General features: G+C 41.5%; 1 protein-coding gene across 17 annotated transcripts in view; it reads right to left on the bottom strand.

The window, feature by feature from the left end:
- The window catches only part of LTBP1 (latent transforming growth factor beta binding protein 1), a 458,940-nt gene that overhangs the window by 155,730 nt on the left and 290,318 nt on the right, over window positions 1-12,892 (bottom strand). For all 17 annotated transcript variants that reach the window (XM_044925805.2, XM_025260861.3, XM_044925802.2 and 14 more), the window contains one exon: window positions 1,618-1,785. In XM_044925805.2, coding sequence (XP_044781740.2) covers window positions 1,618-1,785 — 168 coding nt within the window. The remainder of the gene's footprint in view (window positions 1-1,617; window positions 1,786-12,892) is intronic.

The following is a 12,892-nucleotide window of genomic DNA, read 5'->3' as shown; positions in this document are numbered from 1 at the left end:
AGTTACCAAACGCAGACAGCAAAGGGCTTACAGTCAACTCCTTCATTTCTATCTTTAAAACTGAAAGTAAAATAAGTCACTTCCACTGAACAAGAGATCTCCTATGAATGTTCTGGATCTAAAATTAGTTCTCAGTAAAAATAAAACTCTAAAATACTCCTTACAGCATGCTAAAATACTGTTTTTCTAAGGATCACACATTAAACGGTAGAACCTCATTTTTACGTTCAACTATGAAATATAATTTTCATGTGAAAGAACAGAAGTTTCTAGAAAAAGTTTTTCTATCAAACACTTGAGGTATATGAAATAACTAAACATTACTTTCATGAAAATCATCTTATAATCAAAAATTGGTTAAGTGTCCAAATTTTATCTTTAATACTATTTTCAAACTTAGTGACTCTACTTTATGGGAAAATCTTCCTGTGTTACATTCACTTTCTTGATTTATGCTTCATGTAAGGGCTATAAAAGCTATCAAAATGGAACTTAAAGAGAAATGGGTCTATGAATTATCAAGGTCATTAATTTCACTGATTATTACTTTTTAATACTAAGCAGATCAGACTCCTCAGGAGGCTACTGGGGCCTTCTGGAGACGTCTCAAGTCATGCAGTATACCAAAACATCATCAACATTATACTATCTCTGCCTCACCAGTTCTTTCTGATCCTAGGCAACAACCAAAGTGGCTTGTGATCATTACATTTATATTTAAAACTTGTCTGCAACAGTGCAAGTTATAGGCGTAAGACATTAAATGTCTCTCTGAGAGTGAACGCACTTCCACAGATGGGAACCACCTTATCAAACAAGAAATCAGGTAGACATCTTATGCCCACCCCATGTCAGTGAAATAGGTACACCACTCTTTATATATACATATATATATATATAATATTATGCCCAGTATTTGCAGGTATGTTTCTTTCTCTTCCATTAAACTCTACTTGACCCTGCTTGAGAAGTTGGTGATGCCTTGGGATACGTACGGCACTTAGATAAATTTATGCTTTCAGAGCATTAGGCAATTATATACTCAGCTGAAGGATAAAGAATCATCACTTCTTATATTCAGTTCCCATCCAGAAGTTTATAGGAGGACCTGCGCTTGGGTTATGAATTTTCATAGCATAAATTCAATTGTGAATACAATTTTCTCCATTTCCACCTGGAGAAATCAAGCATGATGTTCTTAATAGAACCTGACAGGCACCCATTCAATACATGAGTTAAAAGAGTTAACCTACATCAGGTCTAGTGACCATGCAGGCAGTGAACAGCCACTGATCAGAAAAGTGCAAGCCCCACACGGCCTTCCGGCGTCTCCGCACTTTTAAACAGCAGAAACTAGGGACAGCAACTAGGGATAAAAAGCAATGGCTTTTCTTAACATCCAAAACGAAGTCTAATGTTACACACAAATGGGAAAAGCTCTTTGCATGTAATTTTTTCCACTGATTCAACCTCATACATTCATGGTCTGTTCAAAAGGATAAAAACACATTGTATTACTAATAACTGATTTAAAGTCAGAAACCACAAAGAACCCATGCTGTCCAAATCGTCCTGTGTGGCCGGGAGTGAACAAGCACATGCCGGGGCGCGTCTTACCTGTGCCTGGAAGGGGGCATTTCTCACAGTGTGGGCCCCAGGCCTTGCCCACACTACAACAGCAGAGCTGCTTGGTGAGGTGGACAGACAGAGGGTGCATACACTGCCTTCCGGAACTGACCAGTCGGTAACATGGCCCTTTCTCTTCCGAGATCACAGGGGTGTCCGCTGAAGCAGAGAGATAAGGCCTGATGTCACCCAAGAAATGACAAAAACCAGTTTGACATTTCACATAAATACTAAAAGGAACCTTAAAGTTTGTATTAGAAGCCATACTTCAGGATAAATCTATCTAGATGTAGGGCATTACCCTACCTGATTTAGGGTCAGCTGACCTATTGAGTCTTAGTAGTCAGGATATCAAACATCCCTGTTGTTACCTGGCCCCTTCTTCCAATTTAGCTAGTGTTAAAAATCAGTTATATGATCTTTTAATTAGAACTTAAAATTTAAAAATATCAGTTATGTGTGCATGAATGAAAATAAATCATTGCAACCAAAATAAACCTAATTGTCAAAATCATGATTTCATTTGCTGTTTTGTAATTAGCCATAATAGAGGTTATTGGGGGCTTCCCTGGTAGCTCAGCTGGTAAAGAATCTCCTATAGTGCAGGAGACCTGGGTTCAATCCCTGGGTTGGGAATATCCCCTGGAGAAGGGAATGGCTACCCATTCCAGTATTGTGGCCTGCGGAATTCCAAGGACTGTATAGTCCATGGGGTTGCAAAGAGTCAGACACGACTGAGTGACTTTTACACACACACACACAGGTTATTTTAGGATAGCATCTATTGAATAGCCAAGTACCATGGAAAATCAGGATTTGAACATAATTGATACAAGTCACCTGTTACTCTTCTCACTTGCAGAACAGTGAGAGCCTGCAGGGCCTCATCCAGTCTCATTCTAGACCAGCAACCAGAAATCGGAGGCTGAGAGCAGCTTCTGACTGGCCCTGCCACACAAGGCCCCCTGTCCAGCCAGAAAGGATGCCAGAGAAGGAACAAATGACATCCTCACACCTCAGAAAATATCTTTAAAAGCACATCAGCCCATATCCATCCAACATCTAAGTCCTAATTTGGATTCTTCTATAAATGTAGATGAGACTTCACTAAACTAACAGCTACTGGGCAAATGAGGTGAATATGAGAGAGAAAGACACATCCCTGTCTTCACAAAGATCACTTTCTAAAGTAAATGTGCATGGAGAATGTTTTTACAGGGCCAATTCCAGGCCAAGTCAACACTGTTGAATGCACCAAGCTTGATGGTCTCCTCTCAGCTCTTGCTTCTACATCAAGACAAACTCTTCTCTACTGCACCATTGTCCAAATGAGGTTTTCCCAATTTGCCTTTCCCTTACCCAATTGCTCTAGCACTTGGAGCTTCCAAATCAACTTCCCTTTCCCCTCAAAGCTATATATTCATTCTCACAAAAGGACTGACATCTCTGCTACAAGAAACAAACTCACTCAATGAAGGTACTACAGTACAGTGAAGAGAGCAAGGGTTTTTAGAGCCAGACAGACCTGGGTTCACATAGTAGGTCTACCACTAACCAGCAGCATAACCCAGGAAAATGACTTTGACTGACTGCAATGGTTTGTGTATGCCAAATTGACTGGGCCATGGTAACCCAGATATCTGGTCAAAGACAGGTCTCAATGTTGATGTGAAAGTATTCTGCATATGAGATTAACATTTAAGTCCATAGATTTTTAGTCAAGCAGATGACTCTAGAATGTGGGTTGTCCTTATCCAAGCAGTTGAAGTCCTTAGGAGAAAAGACTGATCTCCTCAGAGTTAGAAGACATTTTGCCAGCAAATGACCTTCAAACTCTGGCTGCAACATTAACCCTTCTCTGGGACTTCCCTTCCCTGCCAGCCTAAACTGAAGATTTGGGGCTTGCCAACTTATTCCTTGGAAGGAAAGTTATGACCAACCTAGATAGCATATTAAAAAGCAGAGACATTACTTTGTCAACAAAGGTCCATCTAGTCAAGGTTATGGTTTTTCCAGTAGTCATGTATGGATGTGAGAGTTGGACTATAAAGAAGCTGAGTGCCGAAGAATTGATGCTTTTGAACTGTAGTGTTGGAGAAGACTCTTGAGAGTCCCTTGGACTGCAAGGAGATCCAACCAGTCTATCCTAAAGGAGATCAGTCCTGGGTGTTCATTGGAAGGACTGATGTTGAAGCTGAAACTCCAATACTTTGGCCACCTGATGCGAAGAGCTGACTCATTTGAAAAGACCCTGATGCTGGGAAAGATTGAGGGCAGGAGGAGAAGGGGACAGCAGAGGATGAGATGCTTGGATGGCATCACCAACTCAATGGACATGAGTTTGAGTAAACTCTGAGAGTTGGTGATGGACAGGGAGGCCTGGTGTGCTGCAGTCTATGGGGTCGCAAAGAGTTGGACACGACTGAGAGACTGAACTGACTGAACTTCCACAATCATGTGAGCCAATTCCTTCAAAATCCCTTCCCATCCACCCACCCTGCTGGCTCCATACCTCTGGAGAGAATGTTAATACAGCAGCTGAGCTTCAACAACTCCCTGACTTATAAGTGACAAGTTCAATGTAAAGACTAGATTTATCATATGCTAAACATTTGGTTCAGGGTAGACACAAAACACATGCCAGCCTCCCTTATTAATAAAACCAGTTATCTCCATCCTCTCAAGGGCATTTGAACACATCTTGATCACTATTTAGTTGCAGAATTTCAACAAACCAAAAATATTCGGAAAAAAAGATATGAGTGAATTGGAAGATTGGAGCAGTGAACTGAGGGGAGCAGAGGAGACCTTTCTAAGGCTTCAAAACTTAGCTCCTCTAGTAAAGCCAAGTTTGCCCAAAACTACTCAAAATGCGGTAAAAGAGAGAAGTTTGAGTTTTTTCTCTCCCTTTTACTACTCACTTTCTGGAGTCTGTGCCAGTCAGCTGTGAAAAATCAAAGGTCACAGAAGTAAAACAAAATGTAAGAGAATAGTTATTACCCCCAAAAGGATAATAAATTTGTGAAATGATTGACCATCACTTATACAGCACATATATGTGTATGTGTGTGTCTGTCTGTTTCTATAAGTAGGTTGTATAATCTTAAGAACATATACATAGTTCTAATATAGTCAGCTCACCAAGGATTTTGCTCCAAAATTTCTCCTCCAAAGTGTTTGGAATTCACAACACATATTTCCATAGAAACAGTGTCGGGTCAACTCACAAGAGCCTATTTTACACACGTGCTGTGTGCTTAGTCACCCAGTCATGTCTGAGTTTTTGCAACCACACGGACTACATAGCCTGCCAGGCTCCTCTGTCCATGGGATTCTCCAGGCAAGAATACCGGAGTGGGTAGCCTTTCCCTTTTCCAGGGGATCTTCCCGACCCAGGGATTGAACCCTGGGACTCCTGCATTGCAGCTGGACTTTTTTTTTTTTACCATCTGAGCCACCAGAGAAGCCCATTTCACACGTGGCAGGGCTTAATGGTAACACTAATAGCATTAAGTTCTAGATCCCAAGAACAAGGGCCATTTAAAGCAGAGCAGAGTTTCCCCAAACCCTGGACACTGGCAAATGGGGACCCTGGCCCCTTGCACTGACTTTTCCATGTTCAGTCCCTTGTGCCCACTCACCTGCATATGCAGGGTGGTGGCACTATCTCAGGTACGACCCCGTTATGCTCAGCCTGGTCTCCTAGCCCAGGCCTCTACTCTGAAGTGGCACAGTGGGCCTGCTGCCCAAACTCCCAATCAGCAGTTCAGTTTTCAAGGGATTAGTATGTACACTAGTGTGTGAGTGAATGGTAAGAGACTGCTGGTTTATTCAAGCGACTCTCTAGTTGAGGCTCCCAGGCACGGCATACACAAGAAAGTAAACTTTTAGGCATTTTATCATACGGAGAATAGCTAATTCCTAAGTATCTTCCCCTGAAAGGTCTCTTTTATAGGCTTTTGTTCTTCCCTCATTTCCTAACATCAAGATTTTCCCTAAGTGCTGGGGTACTGGTGCTCTTTTTCCATGACAGCTTCCAAAGCACTTCAAGTTAGGGGGCAGTCTTTAAGGAAATAAGAATCATCAGCTTACAAAGTCATCAAAACTCAACTGTTGTACTTATTTTTATAGTTTTTTTTTTAACTAATCATTTTGCGGTGTTCAAAATGTACTTCATTTTTTATTAAAAATTCTATTTACACTTAAAACTCAACAGTTGGTGTGTCGGAACATCAGACCATGTTGCAACCAAACATTTTGCTTCATCCCAAGTACACATAAGCTACTAACTAATAAAAAATCTGCTCCTTTGAAGATGGAAGAAAACCCAGGAGGAAGCCAGTGAAAAGCCTTGGGTTACATACCTAAATTTTACTGATGTTCCTATGATTCAAATTTTCAAAAGTATTAATGTATGCCTCCCTCAGATTTCTAATAGGATGTGATATTTAAAACGGCCTCTATTGTAATACCTAAGTCATCTGTTATTCTTTTATCATTTTAAATGACTTAGTGGCAATTTCACTTGTTTCATTAAACACTTCTATAAACTCAGGAACAATACACTACCTAGAATGATGCAACATTGGTGTTTCTATTGTTTGAGTACTATCTTTAATCATAGATGGGAAGCCTGGTTGTAAAGGATAATTCAGTAATGTTAGTATACTACATTTATTATTTAAAATATGATAAACAGGATTAAACATTCTACTGCATTGTAAGCATTTACATTATACTAAAAAAAAAAAAGAAAGAAAGAAAATGAGTATTGCCCAAAGATTGCTAAAGGACTGGTGGAAATGGGAATGGGATAGAATACTGAGGAGGAATTACAAAGCATGCTGATGGGTTCATATTAGTCAGTCAGTCAGTCAGTTCGGAGAAGGCAATGGCACCCCACTCCAGTACTCTTGCCTGGAAAATCCCATGGACAGAAGAGCTTGGTAGGCTGCAGTCCATGGAGTCGCTAAGAGTCGGACACGACTGAGCAACTTCACTTTCACTTTCACTTTCATGCATTGGAGAAGGAAATGGCAACCCACTCCAGTGCTCTTGCCTGGAGAATCCCAGGGACGGGGGAGCCTGTTGGGCAACCGTCTATGGGGTCGCACAGAGTCGGACACGACTGAAGCGACTTAGCAGCAGCAGCAGTCAGTTCAGTCGCTCAGTCATGTCCCACTCTTTGTGACCCCATGGACTGCAGCACGCCAGGCCTCTCTGTCCATCACCATCTCCTGGAGTAAACTCAAACTCACATCTATTGAGTCAGTGATACCATTCAACCATCTCATCCTCTGTCATCCCCTTCTCATCTCATCTTCAATCTTTCCCAGCATCAGGGTTTTCAAATAAGTCAGTTCTTCACATCAGGTGGCCAAAGTATTGGAGTTTCAGCTTCAGCATCAGTCCTTCCAATGAATATTCTGGACTGATTTCCTTTAGGATGGACTGGCTGGATCTCTTTGCAGTCCAAGGGACTCTCAAGAGTCTTCTCCAATGCCACAATTCAAAAGCATCAATTCTTCAGCACTCCGCTTTCTTTATAGTCCAACTCTCACATCCATACATGACTACTGGAAAAACCATAGCCTTGACTAGATGGATCTTTGTTGGCAAAGTAATGTCTCTGCTGTTTAATATGCTGTCTAGGTTGGTCATTACTTTTCTTCCAAGGAGTGAACGTCTTTTTATTTCATGGCTGCAGTCGCCATCTGCAGTGATTGGAGCCAAAAAAAATAAAATCTGTCACTGTTTCTCTCTCTATTTGCCATGAAGTGATGGGACCAGATGCCATGATCTTAGTTTTCTGAATGTTGAGCTTTAAGTCAACTTTTTCACTCTCCTCTTTCACTTTCATCAAGAGGCTTTTTAGTTCCTCTTCACTTTCTGCCATAAGGGTGGTGTCATCTGCATATCTGAGGTTATTGATATTTCTCCCGGCAATCTTGATTCCAGCTTGTGCTTCTTCTAGCCCAGCATTTCTCATGATGTACTCTGCATATAAGTTATATAAGCAGGGTGACAATATACAGCCTTGACGTACTCCTCTTCCTATTTGGAACCAGTCTGTTGTTCCACGTCCAGTTCTAACTGTTGCTTCCTGACCTGCATATAGGTTTCTCAAGAGGCAGGTCAGGTGGTCTGGTATTCCCATCTCTTTCAGAATTTTCCACAGTTTATTGTGATCCACACAGTCAAAGGCTTTGGCATAGTCAATAAAACAGAAATAGATGTTTTTCTGGAACTCTCTTGCTTTTTTTGGTTAGTATTCTGTGATTGTGGTTTTCAGTTGTCTGCCCTCTGATGGAAAAGGATAAGAGGCTTATGAAAGCTTCCTGATGGGATAGACTGACTGAGGGGGATACTGGGTCTTGTTCTGATGGGCGGGGCCATGGTCAGTAAATCCTTAATTCAATTTTCTGTTGATGGGTGGAGCTGTGTTCCCTCCCTGCTATTTACCTAGGGCCAAACTATGGCTGAGGTAATGAAGAAAATGGTGACCTCCCTCAAAAGATCCCATGCATGTACTGTTACAGTCCATGCCCCCAACCCTGCACCAGGCCACCACTGACCCATGCCTTCACCAGAGACTCCCAGACACCCACAGGCAAGTCTCCTGTGGGGTCACTGTTCCTTTCTCCTGGGTCCTGGTGCACAAGGTTCTGTTGTGCCCTCCAAGAGTCTATTTCCCAGTCCTATGTAAGTTCTGGCAGCTCTATGGTGGGGTTAATGGTAACCTCCTCCAAGAGGACTTATGCCATACCCACACGCAGAGCCCCTGTCCCTGCAGCAGACCGCTGCCAACCCATACTTCCACAGGAAACACTCAAACACAGTTCATATATGTAGGAAATCTTAAATATGGGTTTTGCAGATTCTATTTTTTTGCAGGGCATGTTGCTAAGACTAGGGTACACAGATTCAGGTACTCTGTATAGAGGGAAAAGCATTTCAGAAGCATAAATCCTACCGGAAATGCCACGGTCAGTCATTCAAGGAAACAAATCTTTTGCTCTTGGCAACAAACATAGGAAAAATCTTCCAAAGTAATAAATAACCGTACAGCTCTAAACCCAAGTGTAGTATTGAATCATCACCATATATTCAATGCTGATGGTGATTCCATTACAAACCACAGTAAGAAGGTATGACACTATGGTTCTCACAGCTAAGCTCCCTAATTATACATTAAACACCTTATGAGTTAATTATAGGGTTGTACAACCAACTCTGTAACACTCTCAAAGGCATGCTGCTCTTATCGATCCAAACATTATTAAACAAACATAAATTACTCTGGTACTTGGAAGAAGCTGAAAACTACAACAGACTTGAGAAGATAGCTAGTCTCTCCTAGTAGTTTATTCCTACTCCTCTCCGACCCCAAACACTTCCAATATCCTTACTCACTTCTTGGAGGAAATTCCACATTAGAGTTTCATGTCTTTAAAGCTTAGAGTCCCAGTGGAATGAGCGCTGGGATGCAGGTGTGGGAATCAGGTAACACTGTTAGGAGGAGTCCAACAGATGACTTTACTAAGGAAGTAAGAGCCACTGGGTAAGAGCCTTTTCAGGAAATGGGCTATTAAAAATCAATTCTGGGAGAATCAAAATTTTAAAAATGACCCTGAGGCCACTGCAGAGTCAGGCTAGTTATTATACAGTGAGACTAAATAGTGGCTCCACTTAAATAGATGACTCACTCCTATCAATTTAGACTAGTGTCCTCTTCCTGATTAAAGGCTCAGCTAGTGGTGTGAGACAGAGTTTCAAATTTGGGCTCTACCACTTACTTATAGGCTGTGTTACTTTTGGAAAGATCCTTACCCTCTCTGTGCCTCAAACTCTTCATTTCCCAAATAGGGAGAACAGCAACACAAGGCTCACAGAGATCCTGCAACTATGATATTTGGTAATCCATACAAAGTCCTCATCACCGTGCCTGGCACTTAGTAAGTACACAGTAAAGTGTGTCACAGTTTGAGTTGTTACTGCTTTTATCTGGGAGCAAACACTTGCACAGATCTGTTTGTGTAACCTCAAGGCCATGATGCTATGTGGTCACTAAGAGAGGAAAACTAGGGGTCTAAGCTGAGACAGCCGCAGCAGAGGCTGGAGGAAAGGAAAAAGCATAAAACAGATTATGAAGATTTAATGACTTTCTTGAAGACCAAAGGAGACGAGAGAGTCAGGGCTGACAAAGAGGCTCCCAGCCTCACTTCTGGGGAAGAATAATCTTACCATGGACAAAACCACCAGGTCAGGAAGGAAAGCCCATCTTGCTCTCTCTGCTAGAGAGATCTTGGTGGTCATTTACCCAATCAGTTTCACAAAAACGCGTCTGGAACTATGAGATCCCATTCATTAGCCCCTGCCCACATACTGCTCCTTTGATAAAATTTAAATGAGATACTGCTCAATGTTATGTGGCAGCCTATGAATAGGAGAGGAGTTTGGATAAGAATGGACACATGTATATATGTATGGCTGAGTCCCTTCGCTGTTCACCTGAAACTATCACAACATTGTTAATTAGCTATACTCCAATATAAAATAAAAAGTTTAGAAAACTGAAGACAGATTAAAAATTCAATCTCTTTGGCACACCAGCCACCTGTGACTAGTATCTATCACCTCAGACAATGTAGATACAGAACATTTCCATCATCACAAAAAGTTCTATTGGACAGCACTGATTCAGCCCAAAAGTCAGAAATCTTTCTCTGTGAAAGGTAAGATAAACATTTTAGGCTCTGTGGTCTATATGGTCTCTATTGCAACTTCTCAGCTCTGCCAACGGCTATTTCACAGCCACGGATAGTAATGTAAATGAATAGACAAGAATGTGTTCCAATAAAACTATTTAAAATTACAGACAATGGGGCATATTTGGCCCATGGCTATTATTTGCCAATTCCTGATCTAGAACCCTAAATTTAAGGCCCCAAATCCAATTCTATCATCTCAAATGTCAAGGATGAGCTATATGATCTTGAAAAGTTACTCAAACTCTCCTGGCTTCAGTTTCCAATTGTGTGAAATAATTCATATCTCTTGAAGGAAGCTGAAGAAACTAAAAAGAAACAGTGTTCGTGAATAAAACTGGCTTTTCAAAGGGATATGTTCGACATCTCATGATTTCTGGAGTCAGGATAGGAGTCCATCTTCTCTCTAACCCCCTCTACTGGCCAAGGGTATAATGGACCAGCAAACACGCAGGCTCAGAACTCAGATGCTAAAGCGTCTGCCTGTAATGCAGGAGACCCGGGTTCGATCCCTGGGTCAGGAAGATCCCCTGGAGAAAGAAATGGCAACCCACTCCAGTATTCTTGTCTGGAGAATTCTATGGACAGAGGAGCCTGGCTGGATACAGCCCATGGGGTCGCAAACAGTCAGACATGACTGGGTGACTTTCATTTCACTTTGAACCTGTGGGCACACCCTTCCCAGCATTCATCCTAAGAGGTCTCAAGTTTCTGAAGAAAATTAATTGCAGTTTAAAAAGTCAGGAAGCTTCCCTACTCGCTCTTCACAGGTTATTACACTTTTCTTGGATGTGCTCTGAGAGATCTTGGGTTTCAGCCTTCCCCACAGATAGGCAGAAGCAGGTCTAGAGAATGCTATTGCAGCAGAGCCCTGATCCACAGATGCAGAGGTCGCAGGCGGCCAAGGCCAGACCCCTCCTACCTTCCTCTTTCAGCTTGGCTAAGTCAAGCATAGGGAGTGGGCAAGGAGAGAAAGTGAAGTGGTTGCAACCTTTGGCCGAAGTCAAGGAATTCTGAGGGTGTTCACCTCAGTGTATTCAAGAACAGGGAGAGCTTCCCACTGCTCTTCAGCCACTGCCAAGTCCATTTCTTTGAGTTCACAGAGTCAGCCACACCTTTTATGGCCGGGATATGCCCTAAATTCATGCTGCCTGAGCAAACGCAGCCAGTCACCTCCATCTGCTTCCACCATCTATCTAAGGCTGTTTTTCTGTCTTGCAAGAGCATTTATTTCAAACGGGAAATAGCTTTGCTCAGTGCCCTTGTGCATCTGTGTGCGTGTGTGGCCCCCAGCCTCCTCCTGCTATTTCCTCCATGACTATCAAAGGTACCACCATCCTGCCAGTATTTTTCGCCCCTGTATTGTAAGTATCTCACTCCAGTATTCTTGCCTGGAGAATTCCGTGGACAGAGGAGCCTGGTGGGCTACAGTCCATGGGCTCACAAAGAGTTGGACATGGCTGAGCGGCTAATACACGTACACGTTGTTAAGTATCACCTTCTCCCCTCCTTCTTTCTCAAGACATTCTTTCTCTTCGGACTTCCCCCATCGACTTGTTCAAAGTATAGTTCACCCACAAATTGGACTAGATTGAACCAAGTCACAAATTCTAAAGGACTCTACATATTTCTGTGATATTGCATGTGGTAAATTCAGAGGAAAGAGAAATAAATCTGCCCACTCAACGCTGGTAAGAGCCCAAGTTTTAACTTCAAATCTAAACTGGAACACTTAACTAGCAACAAACATCTCCTAATGCTTATCATTTCAGCTGTTGTAGCTGAACCATAAAATTGAATTATTTATTTTTCAAATACGAACGGATGGCTGTTTAATATGTTCAGTATTATCTGGGAAATGACAAGGAAAATAAATGCTAAGGAAATGTGTAAGTGTTTCAAAATCTCACTGGCAGGTTCCTGCAATCTCATTAAAACCTGGATGTCTGCCCTTAGCTCTAGACATCAGATCTAGTCAAATAAAACACTTTGTGACCAGTCCTCCAAGTTTACCTAATCTACAACGTTCAACATAGCCATTTTAACCAGACTACAAATCAATTTAACGGAAAAAAAAAATATTCACAATAGTCAAACTCTAAAAATCTTTTATGCTTAAATTATAAAAAATATATTTATAATACTTATTTATGTAATTCCAATCAGCCAGAAATTATCCCTAAATTATCTGGATATTTTCCAACAATGTTTTTTGGCATGAAATTTCCAAATCCTTGCATCAATTTGCAAATGTACCTTGTATGCAAGTATAATTTTACAGTCTGATTTCTCCACCCATCAAAAAAGCCCTATAATTAGTAGGTGTCTGTCTGCTGCATGATCGGAACTGTCTGTGAAAGGACATGAAGGAAAGAATTTACGTGCAAAATTTCCTAATCTGCATTTGACAGGTTTTAAAGGAAAATAACAGTAATTAGTAACAATGTTCCAAAACCCTCAATAAACTCATCTAAAAGTAATGAATGAAGTTGTCATTT

This window comes from Bubalus bubalis, chromosome 12 (genome assembly GCF_019923935.1).
Source record: "Bubalus bubalis isolate 160015118507 breed Murrah chromosome 12, NDDB_SH_1, whole genome shotgun sequence".
NCBI lineage: Eukaryota > Metazoa > Chordata > Mammalia > Artiodactyla > Bovidae > Bubalus > Bubalus bubalis.
The sequence above is the reverse complement of the archived record's forward strand: the minus strand, read 5'-3'. Positions and strand labels throughout refer to the sequence as shown.